Source organism: Vulpes vulpes, chromosome 9, assembly GCF_048418805.1.
Source record: "Vulpes vulpes isolate BD-2025 chromosome 9, VulVul3, whole genome shotgun sequence".
Classification (NCBI taxonomy): Eukaryota; Metazoa; Chordata; class Mammalia; order Carnivora; family Canidae; genus Vulpes; species Vulpes vulpes.
This window is the reverse complement of record NC_132788.1, coordinates 55,598,586-55,625,894: the sequence shown is the minus strand read 5'-3', so window position 1 is coordinate 55,625,894 and position 27,309 is coordinate 55,598,586. Positions and strand designations below refer to the sequence as shown.

The 27,309-nt window shown below is 57.0% G+C and overlaps 1 protein-coding gene across 3 annotated transcripts in view; it reads right to left on the bottom strand.

Moving 5' to 3' along the window:
• Window positions 1-4,640: 4,640 nt before the first annotated feature.
• EEFSEC (eukaryotic elongation factor, selenocysteine-tRNA specific) overlaps window positions 4,641-27,309 on the bottom strand; it is a 247,598-nt gene continuing 224,929 nt past the window's right edge. For 2 of the 3 annotated variants that reach the window (XM_072720149.1, XM_072720148.1), the window contains one exon: window positions 4,641-5,108. In XM_072720149.1, the coding sequence (XP_072576250.1) occupies window positions 4,918-5,108 (191 nt within the window). In that variant the 3' untranslated portion in view covers window positions 4,641-4,917. The remainder of the gene's footprint in view (window positions 5,109-27,309) is intronic. The other variant, XM_072720150.1, reaches the window with a different exon arrangement.

Sequence of the window (27,309 nt, the reverse complement as noted above, 5' to 3'; positions counted from 1 at the left end):
TGGTGACCATAGCAGGCTACGGCCCACTGAGCTGTGCTCCCCAGCCACTCCAACCACCCGCCCAGCAGAGTCTGTGCTCCCCTCCAGGCCTCCAGGTGTGGCAGGTGGGCCAAGGGAACTGGGCCAGAGAGAGGGATGTGGAGACCTGGAGACACAGGCGGTGCTGGAGGGAGCGGGGGACACGGGCAGGGAGGCAGGGTGTGTGTGTGGAGAGCACCCTCAATGGCCACCTTCTGGGGGCAGGGAGCCATTAGGACCCACCCTGGGGAGGGAGTGCGGGTGCGCAGGAGAGCAGAAGCTTGGCCCTGCAGAACAGGATGGCCACAAGCCCTGTCTGCTGGGGACTGTGCTGGAAGCCTGGAGGCTGGGGGCTGAGTCCATGGGGTGACCCCAGAGGGCCCAGGCAGGTGGCTGAATCTGGCCCCTTACCCCAGCCTCCCCAGGTCAGCCTGGGCTCCCAGTTGGCCTTTATCTGGAGCCCCAGCTGTGGCCACGGGAAGTGGCCGTTTCTCTGCTCTGCTGTCTCCCTGCCAGACCCGGTGGCGATGATAACATGGGAGGGTGTGTGTGTGGAGTTGAGCAATACCTCGTGGGGGGGGTGGCGCACGGGAGGCTCAGGGTGTGTGACCTCTGCTGAGGCACAGGGGTCAGGGCTCCCCAGCTGGGTTTAGGGGAGGGGGGACAGGGATGTGGGGCCCAGGCTGCCCCCAGCGCACCACATCCAGGGAGTGCTGGACTGGGACCCTGGGCTGGCCCACAGGAGGTGCTCCATTTGGGCCTCTTCCCAAATGCATGCCGGTTACCAGCTTCCATCCCCCTACACGGAATCCCCAAACCTTCCCAGAACCCTCTTCTTCCTCCCAGCCTCAGTCTGCACGAACCCCTCCCCTGCTCCTCCACCAGCCACAACCAAAACCAGCCCTGGGAGTCACCCTGCGACCCTGTGGTCTCTGCCCCTGACCTCCAGGCCCTGGACATTCAGCACAGGAGTGTCCAGAACCGGCATGAAGCTGGGGCCCACGGGCTCTCTTGAAACCCCAATCTGACGCACTCTCTCTGCCTACACCCTTCCAGATGGCTGGCAGCAAGCCTTCAAGGCCCCCACCCCCACCCCATGGGCCTCCACAGATACCCCCTTTACTTGCCCTGCCCCCAGCACTGGTGCTCAGCAAGGGAATGGGGCTCTGACAGACAGGGGCGCCCAGGGGTGGGGTCAGCTGCTCCCCAAGGGGGCATGAGCACCCTCCCCTTCCCCTCCCCCAGCTGCCACCGTGCTGCCTGCAATCAAGACCCGGTGCTTGGCTGAGCTCCACTAATTAATGGCATGACTCTGTTATCAGCCAAGTGCTAATTACTCTTTTTAATCGGGGCTGCCTCTGTGGAGGCTCCTGGAGGCCCGCAGAGGCTGGGGTGGGGGGCTGGGGGAGCCCAGGAGCCATGACCTCATCCCTCCTCACACAGGCCCTATCCAGTGCTCTCCTAGGGCCCCTCCTCCAGCTGTGCCCTCTGCTGGACTCCTCTGCACTCCTCCTCCTCCTGGCGAACTCCTACTCTTCCTTCAAGACCTTGCCCGGGGGCCCCTCAGTGCGGCCCCCTTCTCACCCGTCATGGCCACACAGGCAGGCTTGGCACTACTAGGAGCTGAGAGGTTGTGAGCAGGACCGGCCTTGGTCTCCAGAAGGGGGCTTGGAAATGCTCAACCCCAGGTAAAGGCGGAGGAGGCGGGAAGGCCTGAGGCCTGGATCAACCAGAGGGTGAGCTGGCAGTGAAGGGGCCTGGCTCAACTTGAGGGGGACTCTGGACCACAGAATGGCGGCACTGAGTCCCCTTCCCGTCCCACCAGGTCCTGGGGCCTGGGCCCCAGTGACTTGCAAGGCCTTGTGGCCCAAGAGACAAACTGGCCTGGACACACGTGTCACGCCCTGTACACCCACTGGACCCGATACCCTCTCCCCTTCACTCCCACGCGCACACTGGAGGTCCTCGGCCGGCCGGACTGCCCTCCTGGAGCCCATACAGGCACATGCACACCCAGTACGGGCGGACAGACACCTGGAACACAGACGCACACACAGACACGGGCAGGGGCAGGCCTGGGACAACAGAAGCTGCCCCTTCTCCTGCCCGGGGCCCCCGGGGCTTCCCGTTTACGAGACTTTATCTATCAAAAATATATTAACCCAGAAGCCTGTTTCCATCAGAGTCTCGATTCCAGGGACATTTCCAGATAAGCCTTATCTCATTGCTGGTGCATTAGCCCCGCTGGCCGGGGGCCTGCCAATCACGGCTGCCCCCCCTGCCCCGGCCTGTGGCAGGACGCCTGCCCATGACTTCATTCCGGGTGGGCAGTGGGGGGAGTCGAACGGGGCATGGCTGGCCCCTGTCCCCCCCACCCCACCCAGAGCAGCGCCCCAGAAGGCACTCTTTCCAAGGACACACCCAAGGCCTTGGGGCAAGGGACGAGGGGGGTCTCTGGAGCCCTCCGGAGCCTGGGTTCAGGTCCTGGCTCTTGAGGTGACGGCTCGGGTCAGCTGTGCCCCAGTCCCTGCCCCTCCCACAGCTTCGATGGAGGCGATGCTTCCCGGGCCACTCCCACACGTGGAAGCCCCCACTCCGTGGCACGTGCCTGCGGGTGGCTGTGGCGGGCCTGTGCCCCCTCCCACGGCACCCGGGGCGGGCTGGGGGGCCAGGGGCACGGGGTGGGGTGGGCACATGGCTGCGGGAGTGCTCTGGCCTCCAGCCTGGCTGCCTCTCCTTCACGGGCTGTGCCCGGGCCCAGGGCGGCTCACGGGCACTCAGGCTTCCTCTGGTGCCAGCCGGACGGAGGCCCGTCCCCACAGGCCAGGGCCCTGAGGCTTTGGGAGTCACACAGCAGGCGGCTCCCCTACCCCGGAGTCCGTTCCTCTCGGGGGCCCTGAGGGGCGCTGTCCGCAGGCGGCCTGGGAGGCAGGGAGGAAGGTGCGGGGGACATGGGGGCTGTCACGGACGTCCTGGCAGAGTGGCTGACGTGGCGCAGGGCTGGGCCCTGGGGCTGAGACCGTGCCTGCAGCTCCCATCTCGGGGCGTGGGCAAAGTGATGGGCTGCAGTGTGCCCCGTGCCCATGGAGCGGCTGCTGCGTTCTCATATCACACACGGGGACACTGAGGCAGAGGTTGGGGGGCTTGTCCAAGCTCACACATCAGAGGGGCGGGCTGAACCCAGGCAGTGGCTGGAGTCCACCCTGTCTCCCCCTCCGCCATGATGTGGCCCCGGGGCTAGCTCCTGCTGAGTGAGCCCCCTCTATACCTGCTGGGGGGTGCAGAGGCTCTGCTGGGGCACATGGCCCTTCATTTGGCGAGAGGAACAGTGATGTGCCCAAAGGCTTTCTCCATCTCAACTTGCTGGAACCTCCAGAGGAGGGGGTCAGCCTCACACCTCTCGGTCAGGGAGGACCCGGCCTGGCTGGGGGGTACCCAGCAGCTCTGGCCTCAATTCTCTACACACCGAGGAGGGAGTTTCCTCATCTAAGATGCAAGACCTGAGGCGATCCCAGCTCCTCCCAGCTGTGTCCACTCCAAAGGGCTGCATAGCCATGGGAAGTGGCCAGCCTGGGACCCCTGCCCTGAAGCCCTCACTGGGAGACCTAGCTCTCTGCCTCCCTGGTGTGATGGTCTGTAGGACAGCAGTGGGGGTGTGTCAGAGGGGCCCTGGAGCCTGGTCTGCAGACACATGGGGGCCAGGCAAGAAGTGCCCCTGCTGATACTGGAGGTGTCCCCTCGGGCGGTGGCAGTGAGGCTCCAAGAGGTGAAGGGACAGTTTGCTGGAAGCACCTAGCTTTCCCTGTACCCATCCCCTTCCAGTTCATTCCCACCCCAGGGGGAAGCGGGGACTGGGCCTGGACTCTTTCTGCCTACCCAGCCCTCGGCTGTCACTCTGGACTGCAAGCCCCGCCCCAGCCTCACATCTGGGTCCCTGTGAGGGCCAGCCGCTCTCACACCCCCTTGAAGCACGAGGGGCTGTGTCCAGGCCTGGCACCTAGGACAGCACGTTCTGCATGCCACCTCCTTCCTCTCTGCCCTCAGCTCCAGGACTTAACCACTCCAAGTCCTTGGATGGCCACTGCCCCGTTAATATTTTTGATGCCACTTTTGCAAAGGCAGCCTCTGCATCTGTCTGGAGGTCAAATAAAGGAGTGTTGGGACATCTGTAGGATGTACAGATCTCCATCATTCAGCTGGTTTTGCCACCTCACCCTTTTCTGAGTATACACAGCTCCGGCTGAGGGGTACAGCTGCCTGTGTGGCAGGGGTGAGGGGCGAGGGTAGGGCTTCCTGGGCTTTAGAGGGGGCGTGCTCCTGGTCTCTGCCCTCACTTGGGGAGGGTAGGCCCGACACCCAAGGCCGGACGCCTCCACCCCAGACGGAGGACCTACCTCCCACTTGCCTCTGCCCTGATGCCCTGGCTGGGCACTTGCGGCTCCCCAGCACTCCAGGGGTGCCCTTCCTGGCAGAGCTCTCGCTGGCCATGGCTGTCTAGAGAACCCCCTGGACTCAGGCCCCTGGGCTCTGGTCCCTCCCCTGAAACCTGCCGATTCCAGATACGCCCCTTGGGTACAGGCTGGCCTGCTCGCCGGTGAAGTCATAGAGTCCAGCAGACCAGGCCGGCACCAGGGGACATTTATTTACAGCTGGGAAGTGCCAGGCCACCTGGGGCACTGTGTGGATGGGTCCTCATAGGGCTGCCAGCTCAGTGGCTGGAAACACTGGCCACCAGCCCGTGGGAGGGTGCCGGCACTGGTGCCGCTCCCACTGTAGCCCCGGGCTCCTCGCCAGGCCTGGGAGCCTGCGTCTGCAGGGTTATGGGGAGGGACATACTGCAAGAGGTCGAGGCACGTCTGGGGCCTGGGCAAGGAGTCCTGGGGGAGGTCACTGGGACACTCAGGGAGACTGGACCATGCGCTTGTGGGTGTCAAAGACATAACGCTTGAAAGACAGGCTGAGGGCCACATGTTGTGCAGGCTCGGGCCGCTCGGCCACCTCCTCCTGCTTGGCTGCTTCCCCTCGGCCAGCTCGGCTCCGCTTCTTGAGGGTGGGCGTCAGGATCCTCTTGGACTCAGGGCCAAGTCCACCTGCAAGGCACAGAAGAGCCTGTTACTCCGTCCACTCACTGCCCTGCACGGGCACCCACTCCCATTGACTCATCTCCGAATCTCCTCCCCGCAGCTCAGCAACACCCTCACACCCTCCTAGGCTGAGCCAGGACCCAGGTGCCACCCTGGGCTCACCCGCTTCTGCCCCCCTCACCCGAGGCCTATGGTCCACTTTTACATCCCGGCCCCTACCCCACCGTGCTAGATTGCGTCACAGGCCTGTCCAGCTTGGAGCTCAGCTCCCCATCTCTGTCTCCTGGGCCCCCGCCCACCATTCACTCTGTACTAAGGCTCCTATGGAGATCAGCCCCACACTTGGTGGCCCTGTCCCTCTCCTGCTGTTTCCCAGAACACTCATGCCAAAACATACACAGTGAAGCTTGACTTGGGGACTTCCTGGGGCTGGTGCTTCCCAATTGCCCCTGGAGACCCACTCTCTACTCCTCTGTATGCCGGGGAGGCTGACCTCTGCAGAGGGCATGTGGGCTCCTGTGCCCTCTGGCTTCTGGTTGGGTTCAGCCAATGAGAGCCCCAGTGGACAGATGGTGGGCAGAGAGAGCAGCTGGGATATTGAGTCCTGCTCCCTAAGGCTGTCACTCCTGTTGGGGATCCTTCTCCCTGGGCTTTCACACATGCTGTCCCTCCAGCCCCAAGCAGGGTGGGAGCAGCCCCCACTGCTTTCCACCATGTCTCACTGGCACCTTTATTTTTATTTTCTTTTATTATTTTTTTCACTGGCACCTTTAAATGACAGCCTTCTGTCACTCTCTCTACTATGTACAGTATGCAGACTTCATATTCACCCTCTCCAGCCAAATGATTGAGTGGAAACCAGTTTCCTGTTGACACCCTAAGGCCAACCCCAACTCTTCCATTGCGTTTGTGCTGTCCCTGCAGCCTGGAGGAGCACGTGACCATTCCTGGCTTCCCTGTTGTCACACTATGAGCCTCTGCATATGCTGTTCTCTCCGCCTGAACACCCTTCCCCACCTTGCCAGTGGAAGAAGTCCCACTCATCCTGGAGGACCAGGCTGCAAACCTTGAATATCAGGCTTTCTCTGGGGCTTGTCTTTATGAGGAAACTGCTTGGTAGCAGCATGGTGCAGCCTCTTTGTAGGCTGCTGGCCAGGGTGAGTGCTTGGCTGCTTCAAACATAGTGGTGGAGGCTCTGCCTCCCTCAAGGCTGTGACTAGGCCTCGGACTAGCCCTGCACCCTGAAAGGCTGCTCACAACCCTGCTGGGGGAACCTGGTGGGAGCAAGCTGGCAGGGCTGTGGCGGGGGTAAGCTGAGGGGGCAGTGAAACTTGCATGGGGCAAGGAGGCCCAGTGGGCAGCAATAACTACTGGGAGAGCTGGGAACATGGCATTCATTCCCTGACGAGGGGCAAGTAAGTGTGGAGATCCAATGATCTTGCCAAAAGTGGGACCTGGCAGGTTTGCATCCACCTACTTACTTCTATAATGCACAGAAGGACTGCACTGGACAGTGGACCTAGAAGCTGGGTGTCCAAAGTTGGTGGGAAGTTGGGGGGCAGGCATCAGGCAGGGGGCTTCCCTCCCAGCATGCCCTGCTACACCCCGGTCTACCAGCACCTCAGGGGCCTCCTCCTTTGCCCCAATATTGGCTGGGTGCTAGCAGCTGTCTCCTTGAGAAGAGAAGCCAGACATGACACTCTGGTGTCAAGCTTTGCTTGACATGCCTCAACCAGGTGGGGAGCTCTGGGTGGCAGGGGCATGTGGATTACTCTTCTCAGACCAAGCACTTGTGCGTGTTTGCTGAAGCAGCCCCTTCATCTTACAGTTGAGGAAATGGAGCCCCAAAGAGGGCATGGACTCACTCCAGGCCCCACAGTGAGTCAGGAAGCATGAGGTTTTGAACTCTGGACTTGTACCTGATGGCAAATGCAGGTTACTGCCCCCCAGCCCATCACCTGCGGGGGCCCACCTTTGGCTGGCTCTGGAAAACAGTTCTGTGGGGGAACACAGGCTGTGAGAGCATCCCGGATGTTTAGAAGCGTGACCAGCTGGCTGCTTTAAGGGACACTGTAGAATCTGCCAGGGATAGCTCTGCTTCCTGTTAAGAGAGACTCAGTCTCCCTGTCCACAGGTGGGGGTGAGACTGCTGGCCTCTCAAAAACCCAGGAAGGTTGGGACCTGCAGCTGATGCGACAGGGCTCTGGGATACCAGGGGCCTGCAGGACCTTTACCGAGGGGAATCGTCCTCTGCCCAGGCAGCACGGTGTCTGGTGGCAAGCTCCACACCCAGCTGGTCTGCGCACCTCCTGGGAGGGGGCGTGGGAATGGCCCTGGGCCAGGGCCCCAAGCTAGCTCAAGGCCTGCAGGTATCTGCCTCCCTCAATCGGCACCCTGGCCTTCCTTCTGCAAACAGAGAAGGTGGCTGGCACCAGACCCTGACAAATGGCACGGGCAGCCTGTCTCCCTCTGGTGCCAGGAGGTCTGATGGCTGCAGAGGCGCAGGGCTCCCCGGCGTCTATGCTGGGCTGGGGAGACAGGCGTGGCCCAATCGGCGGTCCATCTCGCCCAGGCTGGCTCTCGTTACACATAGTGCATACCTCACAGGGCCCAAAGCAGGCAGAGCCAGAAAAATCTCTCTGGCACTGGTGAAGATGCGGCCATTTAATTGGTCTTCTGAGATGGTCAGGCTCATTTCCCTCTGCTCCATTTGGGGGTGGCCTGGACACAATGCCCAGAAAGCCTCCCCAATAGGTGAAGCTGTGGATTTGTGGCAAATGTCATTGGGAGCTGCTTTGTTAACAGTGGCCTTTCTCTCTTAGCCAGACAGCAGTCGGAGGGAGAGGAAGGGCAGTTCAGGATGCCGGTGGTCGGAGCTATTGCCCACCCCAAGCTTCTCCCTACCTACCCCTGCATCGTTCCCTGGAAAACATTCACACAACACTCCTGGACTGTAGACAATGGTGGTGAATATGCAGATCAGGGTCTGGCCTGCACGGACTTTACGAGTCTGAGAAGGGGCAGGGAGGAAACAAGCCAGCAAGATAATTCAGATAGCCACCAAGACGGATCAAGGAAACAAAACTGCTGTGTCATCAGGTGGGGAGGGCAGCCAGGTCGCATGTGCCCAGGGCAGGCTTTTCTGATGAAGAGCTCCAAACGGGAGCCAGATGACAGGGAGATCCTGGGCAAGGGTCTGCAAGCAAAGGGAGTCTGAGTGCCAAGTCTTGGAATGAGTATCACGATGCTTGAGTGCCGATGGACATGTGGCCACGTGCTAGTAGTGCTGCAGGGTGACTGCAGCTTACCATGTCCATATAATGCATTCTGTGTACCATGCTCTTTGAGTACCCAAACCAGGGAGGGTCCCAGAGACCTCTGGGGACTCAGAGTGGTGAGGGAGGCCGCCAAATGCCAACTATCCATCTGCCTGGGACCCACCAGGACTCCTGACACTTCCTGTAGGCCTCAGGGACATCACCGTGTGCTTGTGGAGCGACCACCCTCTCTTCGGGGCCTGTCTCTGAAGCACCCCCTGGTAGGCCACATGGGTCAGGTACCCATGTGTGGCCCCATCTGGGATGGCCCCCGACGTGGGGAGTGTGTTTGGAGCCCCTGGACTCTGACTCCTGCATCGCTCTTCTCCTACCCGACCTGGCCTGTATTGTGTCTCTGAACCGCTCCCCTCACCCCAACACATCAGGTGCATTCCCACCTCGGCGCCTTGGCATTCACTGGTTCCTCTGCTGGAAGATCTGCCCCAGAAGTTCCAATGGCCCCCAGGTCCACCTCCTTCTAATCACTGTCCAAATGTCACCTCTTGGTGAGGCCTTCCTGATTACCTTCTCCCCTTCTGCCCTGACCCCTCCTACCCAGCTCTGTTTTTTTCCAATAGCTATGATTACCTCCCAACATAGCGCTATAAGTTCCTCTTTCTTCTGTCCTCTGCCCCTCCTAAAATACAGGTTCTACCACAGCAGGGATTTTGTGTCTCCGTGCACTGCTGGAAGTCCAGTACCTAGAGCGATCCCCGGCTCAGAGAGGGGCTCAAAGAATACCACCGAACGAATCAGCACTGGATGGGACCCTGCTGGACAAGCACTGGCTACTAAGCTCCCTCAATGGCACCGTGTGGACCCAGCAGCCCCTTTCAGGGGTTCAGTCCTAACCAGGCACCTGAAGTTTGTCCACACAGATGTTGCCATGTACGCAGGCACTTAACCTTCACAGCACAGTGTGGAAGACACTGAGGCCCAGGCCAGTAACTGATCCCAGGTCACACAGGTCTGGAGAGACAGAGCGGGACTTGTTGAGGCTACCCGGTTCCAAGGTCTGCGTGCATCACGGAGAAGGTAGTTGGCCTATGAAGTTACAGGGGCACTGAGACCCCCAGGAGAGCAGTCAGGATAGGACTAGCGTGCATTTGCTGTGGCAAAATATTCTGGGAGATGAAATGACACCTGATAAGTGTTTATATAAAGACAAACTTACGAGTTAATTGAAAAAACACCCCACAGGAATACAAATTGTTGGAAGAGTCCTGCTCTAACTCTGGGATGCAGAAAGAAAAGACTTTCAGAAGACTATCCGCTAGGCTGTCAGGGATCAGGAATAAGTCACACGCAATGCTTTCTTCTTCCACCTACTTCTTTCTGTTTCCCAAGATTTCTGTGAACCTGGGCACTCACAGGCCGCGCACCAGGGGTCACTGGCATGACCTCCTGCACCCAGGCCCGAGCCCAGAGGAAGCGCAGTGCCACCCAGTGCACTCTGGCTGCTGAATGCATGGGCACACGGGGAAGCAGGGGGAGGGTAAGAGGACTGCAGAGGGCTGGGCAGGGGAGGAAGAGGCAGGTGGGGAGGAGCTGTCCCCCTGGGCCACGTCTGTCCCCACGTCCTGGTTAGGGCTCTCAGAGTTGCTGTGGGCCAGGAAGCTCACTGGCTCTCTAGGCCAGCGGTGTCATCTCTGCAGTGATCTGGCTCTGCCCGGTGAAGGGCAGGCAGAGCACAACCTCAGGCCATGCTTATGGCTCCTCCCTGACCACTGGAAGTCCAGGATTTTCTCACAGGCCACTGCTCTGTGAGGCGCAGTCACTGGGAGGCACAGACTGAGGGCACTGCTCTCTACAACCTCCAGAGGGTCCCCCCTGCTCCCTGCCCTTGCTGCCCTGTCCTGGCATGGAAGGCCTCTGGGGCACTGCCGGGGGACCTCCTCCCTGGTCCTGCCCCCAGCTGTGGGGGAGATGCTTGGAGGCACATGTGGAACTCTGGACTGGGTGCCACCAACAGGATGAAGTCTGTCCTCTTACTCGGCATCTGAGACCTGGGTTATCCGTCGTGTACCTCCCTCTGCCTCTCAGCCTCTGTTTGCTTCCACTCCAAGCCAGGAGTCTGGAATGTTCTTCCCTGCCTTTCCTGTCTGGCCAGGCCTGCTCTGCCACGGTCTCCGTGGGAAGGCTTCCCTCATCTGCTTAGGCCAAGCAGGATTCCTCCTTGAACCCCACTTGGCATGATGTTTGCTTTCTGCACTCGTCTCCCTCATGGCCTGTAAGGGAGAGAGGGGTGTGCCCCTGCAGTGTTGGGTACGGGGCGTGGCAGGCAGGCCCAGGGAGGGTTCACGGGATGAAGGCAAAGGGAAGGAGCAGTCTGGCCCAGGTGCACAGGGCAGCAGGAGTAAGAGAAGAGCTCCTGCAGAGCCCATGCCTCCAGGACTAGGAAATACCTATCTGTGAGCTGGTGGCCCATGGGGAAGCTCAGGCTCAGATGGCAGGCCCTGGGCCCCCGTGACCTGGAGCCTGGCTCCCTACCTTGTAGGGTGGGCACATAGTTAAATGTGCTCCACGTGTGAGGTTCACATGGTGGCCATGATTCCACTGGGCCTCAGCAGATATCTCTGCTCCTTCCCAAATCTCAGGATTCTTGTGGCTCGGCTGCCCTGCTCCATTCCCCAACACGCCAGGCCCAGGAGGTGGGGGTGGGGGTGGGCCGACGTGACCCCAGGGTGACGCTGCTCGCCGTGGCTTTCCTTGGGGACACTCTCCCAGGGCCGGGCTGGCCTTTCTCACCGAGTGCCAGCTCCACACAAAGGCACAGTGGGCTGGAGGCTGCTGGGTCTTGGCTTGGGCCAGGGGTAATCAGGGAAGAATGCGAGAAGCACAACTGTTTCCCAAGCCCTGGCCGCGGGTGCCGCCCTGACATAGCCATCAAAGGCCGGCAAATTGCCTCCAATTGCTGGCGTCGCTTTCATGTTGGGGGCCAGACTGAAGAGGGGCCTCCACGCTGGTGGGCGGCTTGCACCCCCCAGTGGGAACTGAGCCCATGCGAGCAGCTTGGGGTCACTGGCCCCCTTGGTTGGCCCCATGGGGCTGTAGCCAACTCCAGTCACTCCAGCTTCCCCTCCTGGAACAAGCAGCTTTGGAAGGAGCTGAAATGACAGGGCAGAAAGAGAGCTGGGGCAGGGGGCAGGGGCCCTTTTTGGGGGCAGTATCCTGGTGATGACGGATGGGCTGGGGAGCCCCGAGGGACATGCCTGGTGGCTGAGCTGGGCTGACATATGGGGTAGCCGGGATGGATGGCCATGGAGGGCCTCGAATCCAGCCAGTCCCTGAGTCTAGACTGGATGCTTGGCCTGTGAGCAGCTTGAGGGGCTGCCCACAGGAGGGACCTCCGTCGGCAAGGCCGAGGTCCCTCAATTGCCATGCTGGGTGGGCTGCAGTGTCAAACTTTACCCAAAGAAAGTGGCCTCTGCCTGCCCGCCCTGTTCAAGAAGCTGCCTCATGTATGTAGGTCACGGGATGTATGGGTGGCACAGCGCCTGGCAAGGCCTCTAGTGGCTAATGTGGCAGCCTGTGTAGGACATGCCGCTGAGGGGAAGGCTGGAGGTCAGTCTGGCCAGGAGGGGTTGGGGGGCAGAAATGGGAGGCAGACTCATCTGCGGCAGAGGTGGCCCTGACACAAGGCAGTAGGGCCCCATCTGGGCTGGTTTGCACAGGGCTGTTGTTGGCACCCCGTCCTGCAGGTATATTGAGGTGCGAGGACTTGCCCACAGACCCGCAGTAGTTGGTGGTACAGCTGAGATTTGAACCCAGATCCCTCTGCAGGCCAGTGGCCCAGGGCTGTGTGGGCCCTGTACAAGCTTTGTTCTGACAGCGCCAGGGGAGAGGAGAGGCTCAAAGAGGGCAGGCAATCTGGTATTAGCACAAGGCCCAAAAGCGAGCTGGCATTTGGAGGGAGTTGCATGTTAGGGAGAGCCCGGCTGGCAATAGGAGCCAGTGGGAGCACTACGGGTGGAGAGAGGGGAGAATGGCCTGGGGGGACAGCCCATGGGGACACCAGTCAGCTGGCTCCCTTTGTCGAGGCCCCTGACCTCATCCGTGAGACGTGCCGGTGACCATGCTTGCTACCATGCTACCTTACTACCATGTCTTTGTCAGCCTTGGTTCTCTGCATTTATCCTTGGGAGTGCAGGTCTTTAACGTGTTGACTAAGGCTGGGAAAGCTGCCTGGTTTTCTCTTCTTTCTCGTCCTGCTATGGAGCCCGTATGTAAACAAAGATGCAATTTGCTTTAAAAAGATAAGGTGATTAAGTTTTTATCAGACATGTACTCTGCTGTCCCTGCAACAAAGGGAATTAGGGGAAGGCGGGCGACACAACAGGCCCTTTATTGGAATCGCGCTCTTTCTGAGGCTCTCGAGCGCACACTCGATGGGCTCCATGCGGCCCCTTTGATTGGGTGGAGGCGAGGCAACGGGCGCCCGCACCCCCATTTTGATGTCTTAATGTTGCCTAATTCCTCCTTTAATTTATATTAAGCTTCTTAGCAGCAATGATGAATTCTTCAAAAACAAAAAAGGACCCTTTGCACAAATCTTTCCCACACCGTGTAAATTGAAATTATAATGTAGTCAAGCCTTTGGAGATTGGGGGTGCGTGGGGAGGGAAAACTAGTGCATTCTGTGGAAGGAAGGATTTTGTTTTAAGGCAAAAACAAAACCATTCTGAAAAAGGAAATGACTTGGTCTCAAGAATTGGAGGCTCAATTATTAGAGGGGCAGGCAGCCCAGGTGAAAACTTTGCCGTCACACAGGACATTGCGGGTGCAGCTGGTGTGGGGCTGGGGGCCCAATATTCTGAACTACCCAACCCCATCCCATTGCTCACAGGGGCGGCCCACTGCTGCCATGATACCTGCCCACCAGGGGCGGGGGCACTGAGGCTTGCAGTCCCAGCACCCAGGGGCTCTACATCCCACTCAGGTCATTCCTAGTGTGCAACCCAGAAGCTCAGGCAGGGCTCAAACCTTTGCTTGAGTATGCACAGCCCCCAGTGGGGAGCCCACCTGGCATCTCTGATGGCTGGCCCGTTCACTCAGTGCTCCCCTGGGCCCTGTGGGAGCAGGTTGCTGGCACTGGGGCCTCAGGTGCTGGCCTTCTGGCATGAGCCGCCAGGCTGCTCTCCTGCCAGCTCCTTCTTCTGATCTGTTCTTGGGTCTCTTGCCAAAGAGATTTTTTCCAGAACAAAAAACCTCATCATCCCTCCCAGCTCAAAACCTTCAGCCATTCTCCAGGCAGGTGTCCAAATTCCTCTAGCCAGCTCCTCCCCAACTACCTCCTGCAGACCCTGTTGTGTCCTCAACCTCCACCACTTACCCCTACACAGCCCCCCACCCATTCACAGGGCCTCACCACTCAACTCTGCACAGGGTCCCAACACTCACCCCTGTGAAGGGTTCCCCAATCACCCTGCCCTGGCTCTGTCCTGGTGCTCCTTCATCTTGGGGATCTTGGGGTGACCCACAACACTTGTCTACCTGGCAAACCTCATTCCTTCGGTTTCTCAGCAGAAGGCTTAATATCTTGGCTTGGCCTTTTATGATGTCTTCCAGGCCTCCAGCCTCCAAGAAGACCATGGGGTTACACACTGCCTCATGTCCAGACCCCGAGTCCTCGGGGGACAAGGTGCAGCCTATAAACACTGGCCAGAAGCTCCAGGAAGAGGCACTACTGGTAACTGCCTCATCTACCGGTGGGCTGGACCCTGACAGCTGGCTCTCTCCCAAGGGTGACCTCCCAGGAGGTCAGAGCTTACCCACCTGTCCATTTGACTCCTAATCACCTTCTCACTGTTGGGCAGTCCAGTCAGGCCCTGTCAATCCACAGGAGGCTGGCCAACTGCTAGCTGGGCTGATGGAGGCAGGAATGCACTGGCCCTCTTCTCCCAATATGTCATTGTCTACCTAGCTCTAGAGGCCTGCTCCTCAGCACCCAGGGGACCTGGACCCCAATCCCAGTACCTAGGCTCACGCTCCCCACCAGCACAGGCAGTACAACTATGTGGGAGGGGACCTGATGGTTCAGAGGGAATTGCCCAAGTGCTCCATGAGGGGTATGCCAGACATGGGCAGGGGGCGGTGCTGGTGACTGCAACCTGGGGATGGAGCTGCCTCTGAATGGCAGTTTCCAGGACGGGAACCTGGACAGTAGTGTTCCCAGAGACTCCTGGCTGTCCCTCTAGGCTGAGGTTTGATGAAGTGTCTAGGTAGGGAAGGCTGGCTGGACCTTAGGGCCTAGGTTGGCTGGATCCCTATTGTGCTCCAGGGGGAGCAGGGCTGAGGCAGGCTACATAGGCCAGTAGCAAGCTGGGTAGGGGACTTGCTAGGTCACTCTGCCTCCACCTCTGCCACCACTGTCATAGGACACTGCTTAGCTAGTATTCTCAACACACACCCAGCCAGGTGGGTTCATATAGCATCCCATTTGAGCTTCCAGACATCCTCTAAGCTACTTTCCAGGCAGGGGAGGTGACCACCCAAGGTCACACAGCTGGTAAATGGGGAGTAACACTTTGCATTCAAGCCTGTGGCTTTACAAAGCTGTCTGCCTTACTGTGGGCCTGAGAGTCTGGCACTTGGCCTGGCCACCCCAGGGTCCTGCTGCTCCTCACTGGGAACAAAGCAGCAGGATGGCAACACCATGGGCAGGGGGCACGTAAAGGGCTGAGGCTACTGTCTCTGAGGGTGGGGAGGAGATGGCAAAAGGCAAGGGCACTGGCATGACTGGGGACCACCCTAACTTGGGCAGCAGCCACCTCTCACCAGGCACCTCCCAGGCTGGGGCAATGAGGGCTGGGCTAGGTGAGGAACTTGTCTCCAGAGACTTCCAGGGATGAACACCTCACGTGTCTCTATGTTCTGGGTTCCATCGGGGGACTGCCGGAACTTGGCCATGCCTTGACAGATGTTGAGAGTGGCCACAATGGCAGAGAAGGGGTCTGAAGGAGAAAGACCATCTTGTGTGAGGCAGGCCTAGCCTGAATTGCCCCAAAGACAGGTACCAGCCAGTTCTCAATAATCATGAAAAGAACACCAATGGTAATCCTAGCTAGCATTCACTGTACCTTCGTCACATGCCAGGCCCTATTCAGAGTGCTCTATACACACTGCCCCTCCATTCCTAAATTGCTCCCTGGGTGTTGATTCTATTTACACACAAGGAAACAGGCACAGAGAGAGCCAGTACGTCTCCAACATCACACAGTGAAGATGTGGTAGGCTGAGCTCAAACCTGCAGTCTGGGTTCAGAGCTGGACTCCCCTCTGCTGCACCACATCCTGGTGCCCATGGGGCTACTCTCAGGCACTGGGCCTGCCGCCATGTGACCTCTGTCATGGATGTACATGAGCTCACTTCCCTATGACTCTGAGGATAGAGATTAGATCCCAGAGCCTGGCACAGTGTCTGGCCAGGGAAGCATCAGAAAAGCACTTTTCCATGCCTTACCCTGTACAAAGAAGGCACCATATCCACTCCATCATTCAGGGAAACTGAGGCCCAGGGATCCAAAATAATTTACCCAAGGTCACACGGCTAGTGGCAAACAAGTGATCATGCATCCTTATTACTACTTGGATCCCAAGTTCTTTTCCAGGTAGTTGGAGGAAGAGTCACCTTCCTTCTTTCAGACAGTACTGCAGAGTGCCACCTTTGTGCTGGTACCAACGGTGAGCCTAACTTTGCCAATGATGTGTGCATGTATATGCATGCACACATGCGTGTACACACGTCTCTGGACTGAGAGACTCCTGGAGGGCAGGATCCATTCCTTCTGTGGGTTCTGTATAGCTCCCAGAACACAATGGCTACTGAGACAGGGCACCCCCGCTGGCGCAGCGGTTTAGCGCCGCCTGCAGCCCGGGGTCTGATCCTGGAGACCCGGGATCGAGTCCCGTGTCGGGCTCCCTGCAAGGAGCCTGCTTCTCCCTCTGCCTGTGTCTCTGCCTCTCAGTCTCTCTCTCTCTCTCTGAATAAATAAATTAAAAAAAAAAAATGCTAAAAAAAAAAAAAAAAGGTAAAACTTTAAAAAAAAAATGGCTACTGAGACAGGTAATCATCAGAGGACAGTGACCAGGCCAAGGAGCTTTCCTGGAGACAGGCCTCAGTGAGGGCTGGGCAGGCAGGGGAGGGTGGGGGATGATTCACAGAGCTCTGAGCCCGTGGCCCAGGTCTGGATACCAGGCCATGTGACATGGTGGCCTTATTGCCCTGCTCTGAGTTTTGGCGTCTTCCTCAGTCAGGATGAGGGATGACAGGAGTAGGGCCTACAGCAGGAGCTGCCTCTAGGGGACCGACTGCTGCTCCTGGACTTTCCCCAACCTGCCCCTCCATGCAAAGGCCAGGATTTGCACCCCCTGCAGGTGCCCACCTCCATGGATAGCCCCTCGGCCAGCAGTGAGGGAGGAGCACGGTCCCTGGTGGCCCCCCGCAGAGACTGTCCCCACCACTGCCACCAAGGGAGCTGAATTTTAATACTCCAAACACTCGCTCCCTAAATGTGTACACTCTTTAACAGCAGTTAATCTTCAATTAAAATACCTAGAGCAGAAACTAAGATAACTGGTTTAAAAGGTAGAGCTTATTGACAATAAAAGTCTTCTTCATATTGCTTTTCTTTAAAAAAAATTCCACATATTAAAAATGTCATTTTTATGACTTGGGAAAAAAAAAAACCTCATCCAGAATAATGAAGGCGAACAAAGGCCTGGGGAGCAGTCATCTTCCAGGGGCCATATGTGGCATCCTGATTACTGTATCAGCCCTGTTTCCAAAGTGGAAGGAGAGGCGGGCGGGCAGGCCCCGGGGCTGGCTGTCCTCTCCGGCTGACAGGGAAGCTGAGCTTCAGTGGTCCCTCTCTGATGGTTTACCCCCTCCCTGACCTGTGAAGACTACAGCTGGGATTCGCACAGGGGTCCCCACCACTTCACACAGACATGCCCTCACAGGCAGATCCCAGGCTTGGTTAGTGGCTCTCAGGGGCTGGTATGTGCATGGGGCTGACCCACCCACCTGGCATGCCAACACCCACCATGCCCTCTGAGGCTGGCTGTACCATCACTGCATGCATACAATATCCATTTGACATCTGTCTGCTGTGTGCACCAGGCACCAGAACCTAGGTTGGCTCCTACTACTTCCACCCCCGTGCCCACACAACATGGTGTGGGGCCCTGATGCCCAGCACAATGCCTGGCACAGAAGAGGTGCCTGCAAGTGGCATCATACCTTCTTCTCACCTCGTCCTGGTCCTTCTCCCGCTGTATTTTACACTACAACTGCCTCTGGATCACTGGCCATCCCTACCAGCCCTGGGGTGCTCTTGTAGGCATGATGGGGATGTGGCTTCCTTTCTCTGGTTCCATGCTACCCCATATAGTTGCTGACAGGCTGGTGCAGACCCTTGTCCACTGGGTTGTTTTTCTTCTTCCAAAACACTGTCTGTGGCTCTGCCCTGGTTAGGATTTATCACTTTGTGGCCACACGGCTCAGGTCCTTCATAATGGCCTTGTGGGGTTACTGTACATATGGGGAGGCCACCCCTGAGTCTGGAGGAGTATACAGGCTTTGGCTTGGAGTATCTCCAACCAGGTGTTCCTCCACTCTCAGGAGTCTGGGTTGTATGGGGCTGGGGAAGACTGGCCCAGGGTTGGGCACAGTGCCGATGGATCTGAGCTGGTATCCATGGGTGTCTCTGTGCCAGCATGAACACGAGGGGTTCTTGTCTGGGAAGTGCAGCATGTGTATCAAAGAATAGCTGTCATCATGGCCCATTTTCCAGGTTTGGCCCTGGTACCACAGCCAGCCATAGGAAGGTCACTGGGTTGGGAGGTGTGGGCTCTGCAGGGTACTTGGGAGATGACCCCATAAATCTGTTTCCATGTCTGTGAAGTGGGCTAAACAGCCCTCTATTCTAGCAGGGAGTAGGGAACAGCCCCTTAGAGAGGCAGTGAGAGAGAGGCAGTGAGAGAGAGCCATGGAGAGAGCTGGGCATGGGAAAAGGCCCTGCAGATGTACCCTGCCTTCTTCCCCAGCCCTGGAAATGATGCCTTCTTCCTCTTTGTTTTTTCAAATAAAGTTTGTGCAAGCCTTATATGTCAGACACCTGTGCTACTGGTACTGAGGAGTGAGGTGCCGCACACTGCTCCGTGTATGTGGAATTCACGTCTGCCACATGCATGGTCCTATGTGGGTGTGATGGTAGGGGCTGAGGTGGCCTGAGCTTTGCTCAGAGGAAGCCCCTATCCTCTAAAGACCATGACAGGCCACGAGAAACCCAGGGGACAAGGTGACACGAGTGCTAGCAGAGCAGGCTGGGAGAGAGGCTGGACTCACCACCCCCTTCTTGGATCATGGTGGTCCTACACCAGCCAGGGGCACTCAGAGCCCTGCAGAGAGTGAGCCTGGACCAGGTACCCACAGCATCCTGTGTCACCCTCCAACTAGTCAGGGGGCACAGGTGTGGTCACCAGTGTGGCTGGGGTGACAAAGGTCAAACGGAATGGTCCAGGAGCTGAGAGAGTTGAGGCGGCCTTGGTTACCTTGCCCGGCTCTGCACAAAGCCCACAGCCATACTGGCTGGGGCACAGAGCTGGGCAAGGTTGTAGGGCATCAGGCATAGAGCCTAGCATCTCAAAGTTGGAGGCACTTTTGGGGGTCACCTGGGGAGGCCATGCCAACCCAGGAGGGGTGGGGGCTCTTCTGCCTCTTTGGCAGATGGAGAAAGCTGGTGCCGAGAGATCACCACAGCTCGGGGCTGCAAACCTTCATTTCTGGCCTTTTGGAAGCAACGAGCACATCAGCAGCCACTGTCTTCGGAGATCAGAAGTTCAGGAGTTTGCCTCAGATGTGCAGCCTATTCATTCATTTCTTCGATCATATCTACTGAGTGCCTACTCTGTGTCAGGCCCTGCCCTGGGTACTGGGCCTGACACAGCTTACACTGAAGTGAGGAGACAGGCCATTCAGCCACAGGAAAACAGTGGGCATCAGTGGTGATGGTGCCTCCAGAAACGCAGGGAGCTCTGCTGCTTTATAGACGGGGCCAGCTATCTCTCTGGGGCCCAGCCACTGGAGCCAAATGAACAGACATGCTGGTCAGGTTTCTGAATTTGACAGCAGGTCTTCACATACCACTCTTGCTTCTCCGGTGGTCAAAGTCTAATCCTTTTAACATCCCCAAGTGCAGAGACAAGGAAGCAAAAGGTCCCAGAGGTCCCTCCGTGTCTGAAATGAGTGACCAGGAAATCTTTGTGCTACCAAGCCAATCCTGCTGCTCTCCTGCCCCTGATTGTCACAGACACCCCTCACCTCGGCGTGAAATCAAATCAAAACTGCACATGCTCCCACAGAGGCTGCAGGCCCCTCACTTCTGGCTCTAGCCTGGCAGGAGTTTTCCACATGCACACACGTATGCATGCCATGGGCTCCATGGTGCTCGATCCTAGACCATCCCTCCTTCTCATACCTACCTCTCCTACCATACCCCCTCCATAGAATAGGGTAAGTGGGAGAAGGAATAAAGGCAAGTGAAAGGCCTCCACATAATAGCATCATTTGCACACCTGAGCCCGGAATGGCCCACCCATCTTTTTCACTGGGCAGAAGTTCAGGCCCCTGTGCTGAACAAGCCCCACGCATTGGTGTTAATCAAGACCTTGAATTGCCAAAGCAACATAAACTATATCTGAGTTCTCTGAGGAGGCAGAGGAGTCCCTGCCCTACATTTTCATGAGGGAACTCACTCTCACAAGAGGTGGGTAGCTGTGAGGATATGAAGGAAATTGAGGCCAGAGCCTTCTACTTTAAAATGCAGTTATTTGGGGGCAGTAGACCTATTGTGCTTGGCTTCCCTGTCTCTAGGACCCAAGTCCAGGTTTTCAGCACCTTGCTTGTGCCCACACACTGAGCCATCCTACCCACCTGACTCCCAGCTTCAGCTGTTTGAGCAACCGGCCAGCAACATGGAAAAGAGGGTGGGATTGGATCTGCGTGAGCTGAGGCCTGATCATGAGCATATTACATGCTTACTCTCAAGGCAGGTAGTTCATCTATTCTCTTATCTGTAAAATGGACACAATCCTTACTGCACATGGCCAGTACATGGATTAATGCAAGAGAAGGTCATAGCATGTAGAAGGAGCCCCAGGAATGCCTGGCTCTCTCTCCTCTCTGGTGGCCCTGATAACAAAGGCGAAGGGTGGTGTTCTGAGAAGTGCCTGGCCAGAGCCCTCATGGGACTCTAGATTCAGGGTGCTGACGGAGACCGTCCTAGCAGTGGGATGCTACATGTGAAGCACTGACCCCGTGCCCACCAGCACAGGGTAAGCCCTCCCCCAACACTGGCAGCTACTACCTCAGGCACTCTGTGTGGTGTCCCTGGCTGTTCTGACAGCTCACAGCCACCCCAGGTCGGAAAAACTGGGCTCTAGATTCTGAGGAGGGACTCTGCCCAGACAAGCACTAGGTCTGAGGCTCCACTCAGACCGTGTCAGGCAGTCAGTGGGAGATAGAGCTCTTGGAGCTAATACTCTCTTCTGCTGAGGTCAAGCACACCTACCCTGTTAGGGTAGGTCCATGAAATTACTGTATCAAATGAAAACCAAAAGCCCTCCCAATCTTCCTGTAACTGGACCATGTTTATAAGCTGGGGCCTCCTGTAACCAGGCAGCCAGTCTCTTCCAGGCGTGTGGGGTGGACCCTTTCCAGAGGGATAGCTTTGCTACTGCCCACTGTGTGGCTCAGGATGACCGTGTGAGCTCTCTGGGCTGGCTCATCAGCTGGTAATCAGGGCTGAACAGAAGATGTGTGTCCCAGATGGCTGGGAGGGTGCCAGGTAGGAGCAGATGGTGGAGCTGCATGGAGCTTGATGCCCTCCATGTCCCTGTTGGACAAGTATCAATCATTAGGTGGTGCTAAGCCCCCTTGACACCCAAGCCCCTCTGCCTCTTCTGCAGCCCCGGTGATAAATGACCCCAGCATGCAGCTCCTCCCCCATGGTCCATCTCTCCTCTCCCTCTTTCCATGACTCTGACTCGGTCAATGGACATGGCGAATGGTCTCGGCCCCACCTCCTGCTGGCACCCCACTGGAAGGCCTTCCCCAGTCCCCTGCCCAGCTGATTTGTCCTTTAAGTGGCAGCTCAAGCTGGTTGTCTTCTCTAGTGCCACCTACCCTGGGATGGGTCCTGTGGTGCATGATATGCTCCCAGGATCCTGAGGGCTCTGACCCACAGTACAGAAAAGGGGGGAGTATCAGGGAGGTCCTGAAGATCATCAGCCTGGGGGATCCTCTGCTTTATATTGGAAAGGCAGACCGGATACCCCCCTCACACCTTCCACTCTGTCTTCTAGACTGGGTTTCAAAGAGCACCTGCCAAAAGGGTATGAGCTAGAGAGGGCGGGGCTGGCCTCCCTCTGCCAGATATTTTAGGCATACCACATGAAAACACATGGTCAGTGAGGAGACGCTGGGGTTGTGACACACTGCACCAGGGAGGCCCAGGCCAGGCTGGTCCCTTACTGGAAAGAAGTGAGCCCATGGTGGGTGTTTCTTCCAGTCCCACCCATCTCTGGATGAATTCTAGGCTTTTGGGCCTAGCCTGCCAGCCCTCAGGGTCCCAGGGAAGCCTACCCCTAGCTTTAGCTATACTGCTGGTGCTCACCTAATGTGCCTGCATCCTCCTGTTGGCTTCTCCAGCTAAGCCATGGAGGCTGCTCCTCTGGATGCCTTCTGGAAAGGCCCACGGTCCTTCTCAGTCTGTGTTTGCCTGCTTGCCTTTGCTGAGCTTTCTCCCTGGGCCATGAGTTCCTTGGGAGGTAGGGCTATAAGGCACTCACCACCCAGCCCCAGGCCCGAGCAGGCTATGGCATATGCATTTACTCAATCTTTAGCCGAGCATGTTGATTCAGTCTCTATCCTCATGGGGCTTATGCCCAGTAACCACTGGGTGAACAGACCCTAACATCAGAAGTTAAAAAGTGCTGTAGCTCTGCTATGTCTATGTTCTCATCTAAACGTGCTCTTTCATTTGTCTGTTTAGCCACAGCAGCCCTATGTGGAAGTCTTATCATTTCTCCCCAGCTTAGAAATGAGGAAACTGAGGCCTGGAGAGGTGAAGTCATCTGCCCAAGAACACACAGCTAATTAAGTGGTGGAGCTGGAATCCTGACTGGCTTGGGCTTGAGAAAGTGTGTTCTCACCACCTGACAGTGTGCCTTTCATGTACCAGGAAAGGAAGAGTGGGTTCTGTGAGCATGAGGACTGTGAAGTACTGACACAGGGAGACCCGGGAGGGGGCCTCTGGGTGTCGTTTAAAGCCAATCTGAAGTAGGTACATAAGGAAGCCATGGGAAGGAAAAGGGATAGCGCTGTGGGCAGAGGGAATGGCATGTGCAAAGGCCTGGAGAAGGGAAGAGGCTGGGGCTTGGGGGGAAGTGACTTAAAGCTGGTGTGGTGGTGGCGCAGGGAGAGTGAGGAGCTTGGTAGGGCCAGCCGCCTCTCAGGCCTAGAGGCTGTGAGCCATGAGAAGCCACCGGGGTGGAGGTGGGCATGGGCCTCAGTGGATTCTGAATGAATGAATGACAGGATGAATAAATGCACTGTAGCAAGTCAGGGGAGAGAGCTGTGGAAAGAACAACATCCTGTCCCAGATCGCTTCTCAGGGACAATGACCCCTCTGGCTGTCGCCATCGAAAGCCACTGTGCACTTACTCCCCCACCTTCAGGGAGTACAACGACCACCCCACACATGGGTGGGTGGACTGTGGCTAAGGCCTTGAGGGTGACCAGGCCCAAGCATTGGCAGCAGGAGCTGGGAAAGTGGTAGGCTTCCAGGGCTGGCAGGAAGCCACCCAAGATGCTGACCCTATGCCCAGTGGGTCAGACTGATGGATACAGTGCAAAGGCTGGGGGTGTGGGGTCCCATGGAGGCTTTGAGGGGGCTCCAGAGGGCCCAAGAGTGGAGGGAGGAACATAGAGGAATTCTGTCCAAGTCAAAGGACTAGGGCTTTGCTCAGTGCCCCCAAGTGATCCCCTGTGTTAACAATTTCTAGTGCTGAGCGGAACAGGGAGGGGAGAATGTGGGAGTATCCACTCAAATTACTTTTGTGCAGTTTTAGGGGAGCCCAGTTCCTGGAGACACAGTTGGGTGGGCCTTTGTCCTCATAGGCTGAGTTGATTCAGAGTCTCCTGTCTCCTAGACCTACCTCATTTCCACTTAGCTCCCAGACACCTGACCCAGGTCTCTGCCCCTGATATTCCTCAGGTCTAGATACTTAGCTCAATGCCTCTTCCAACCCCACAGCTGGAAAAGACCAACTGAGACCACTTCTTCCAGGGAGTCCTCTGTGCTGTGTGGACAGGCCCTGCAAGCAGGACTTCCAGAGCCCCTGGACAGGGAGCTGGTGCTGGGCTTCCCTTTTACCAGCTGGGTGGCCTCAGGCCAGCTTCTCTCAGACTCTCAGAGCCTTCATGGCCAAGTCTGTGGTATGAAGACCATGGTCCTCATCATGTGGGCAGTGGAAAGGGTAGGTAAATGGGATGGTAGCACTGAGCAGGGGCTTTCCTCTGAGCAGGGAGGGTTTCAACGGTGCAGGCAGGGTCCTGTCTGGCCTGCTGCGTGGCCTGGACCAAGCCGAAGTGATTCAGAACTGTCCTTTCCCTCTCTGGAGATGACATGAGCAGAAACTAGTGACTGTCTCACATTTGGTTTCCTCAGCTGGTAGAGACATGGTCACATGTCTGGCCACATAGTACCTTCATTTCAGTCACTTTGAAGAGGATTTTTACTTTTTTTTCTTAAAGACTAGCTACAACAGTGAGAACTGCCAGGATATGTGCGCATTTTTATCCAAGGAAAACTCAAGCATATGTGGGGAAGAAGGGGCAGAGCTGCTGTCTCTTTCCTAAGCAAACCACCCACAGTTCCTTGCCCTGTGGCAAGGTCCAGCGTTGGGGAAGGAGAAGGGTGCCCAGGAGAGTGGCTAGGTCACCCATGGCCCCATGGGCCAGGCACCCGTGCCCTGGTGGAGAACACAGAGTATGAAGCTCTGGGCTGCTGGGCCTGCTCCCCGCTGCTGTCAGGGAGGCCTGGCCTCTGGCCACAGCTCCCACAGAGTCCGCTTCCCTCTGAAATCATGGTATCACCTGCCATTACACAGCCCCTCCCACCAGACTCAGCTGTCACCAAGTCCCTCAGCTGCTTATGTGGCTGGAGGAAGAGAAGTAGCCAGGGGCTGCAGGGGACTGGTGGGCAGTGCCTGATGGCTCATTCATTCATAGCAACATGTGCAAAGGGATAGAGCACCCTGTTTTCTGGCTCATCTGGCACTCTATCTCTCCCTGATCTAAATTTCAGCTGCCTTGTAAAGGCCATCTGAGTCCCTCGTCACCATTAAAATTCCTGGATGACCTACCCAGGGTTTCCCAAATCTCGTTTCCATGTTGCTAATTTTGCCACCACCTTTTTAACTTACTGAATATTTCTTTAAATCAACTCATTTATTCAATTATAAAATGTTATAAGCTACCATAAATGGAAATGCAGCATCCCTTGTCACCACAGAATGCATAATATTAAAGCAGACACATGCCTAGCAACATTGTTTGTAGGCTTGTTTGAATATTGTCGTGAATCCTCTTGCACACCCCAGGGCGGTCTGCGCAGCATGCTAGGGGTACTGCTGCTCGAGCTCTTTCCTGGGTGCTCCTTCCACAGACCAACATGCCTGTCGGAGCCTCCTTGCCTCCTGTCCGTCTGTCCAGCTGCAGCTGGGGGGTTGGGAGCCCTGGGCTCAAGGCCAGTCTCAGGGCTTGGCTGTGGATTCTCATGATTGCCAAGGTTGGTCAATGACTTGGGTAGAAAGGAACTCAAAGCTACCAAGTCAGTGCAGGTGAGACGGGCAGTGTGGGCATGGGACCCAGCCAAACTGTGGGGACCTGGCACCTGGCAGGGCTCACTGAGCTGTCCTGAGTGTGAGGATGTCCTACACACTCTATAGTGGAGGCTATCGGTGGCTTTTTGTGGGTCAAATGTGGTCCCTAGAGGGGCATTAAAAATTGTGGACTGGTTACCAACATTTAAAAATGCAGGCTCACATTCCAAAGGCAACAGGTAGCCTGAGGCAAGCATGCACTGCCGCTTCAGACAGGGCATGGGGCCCCCACCCTGCAATCAGTGCCTCCCACGACAGACTCAGCCAACCTCAACGAGGCTGCCTGCCTGGCCTGGGAGCATTCTCATTTCCTGGGTCTCGTTGCAGGTCTGAGCTACAGTAGCCCCATGGATGGTGAACCCTAGGGCTGTCTGGAGCACTGGAGGAACCCAGACTGCCCATCATGGCTTCGGGTGGCCCAGGGAGATGCCAAAGAGGCTGTCTTTGCCAGCTAGTGCCCCTTCTCAGATCCCTGAGCGCTATGGGGTTTGCAGAAGCCACACACTCAAACAAGACCCCGTATGGGCTGCCAGAGAAGGTGGGGGTGTTGGGAGCCTGGGACCCTGCCTTGCCATTGATGCTACTGTGTGCCCTGCATGACTCTGATCCTCTGTTGTTTCCTCTGGGACTTGGGATAACACCACCTTTCCCACGAGACTGTGGGGAGGGCTAAGAAAAACCCTAGTGCACTCAGTCCAGTAGATGCTGGGGATGTGGTAGCAAAATGAAGAAGTGGAAGCTCTGTTCTCTGGGCATTGCCCCTCAATGAGTTCTTAACTTTGGTCATGTCCCCTCTCTGGCATCAGTTGCAGGCACAGGGGCCTCCAGCTGCTTCAGGTTCTACACCCTCTATTCTCTCCCCAGCAAGCAACTGTGCATGCCTGCTGAGAGTGAGACATAGGGGGGACAACACCATGCCCATTGAATTGCCAGAGTTGCTGTGAGGCCTATATGAGTAAGCAAGGTCACTTAGGCCCAGCTGGGTCCTGAGCATCTCCCTCAGCCTCATGGCTACTTGGTCACGGAGTCTGGTCTGGCCTGTTGCTTATCTCTCTGCCTCCTCCATTCTGGGTCACCCCATCATCCTGGACCTTCTGATCCTGCCCCTCACAAAGTGGGTCAGTGGGTCATGGGATCTTCTGGAGGCTTCATCAGGCTCCTGCCAAAGATTCTTCAAGGACCCACCATCCATCAGGGGGATCCCTGACCTCTTCAGGTATCAAGGCATCCCATGCCCTGTCCAGTGCCCCCCAACAGCCCAGGTGCTTTGGGCACAGAATGTCCTCTCTCCCAAGCAATAGCCATGGCTTTTTCTGCCTGAAACTTCCTTCCCTAGATCACCACTCCCACCTTCAAGGCTGAACTCAGTGCCACCTCCTCCGAGAGTGGTTCCCTTTGAGCCAGCCTGGCTACTGCTTCTCTCTGTGCCTGCAGACAGAGGCACCTGGGCCTTCCTTCCCGGGGCTCACACTGTCATCAGAGACCAAGAAGAAAAATGCCAGCCTGAGAGCAGAAACCAGCCTCCACAAGATTTCTGAAATATTTGAATGACTCCCTCACCTTCAAACTCAGGACATTTGACATGCAATTCTGAATTTCTAGTTTGTCTTGAAAAGCCAGAGGACCTGTCCTCACACTGCCATCCTGCTGCAGCGGGGTGAGGCAGGTCCACCAGCTACTCTGTATTTACTGCCAAACCCTGCTTCTTTTCCTTGAATTGAGATTGGCTCCCTTCATTCTGTGACCTGCCTGTCCCCGGTAGACACTCATATTGACAATCCAGCAGGATAAGCCTCTGAGCCTGAGCCCCCTACCCCTGACTTCGCAGCACCAACTGCTGGCTGATACCTGTTAGACAGGGCTCAGTATAGGCTGTGGTGATGTAAAGGGCATGGGCTCACTGTCTCAGTCTTGCTCTCCCACAGGAGATGGCCAGAGCTTAGG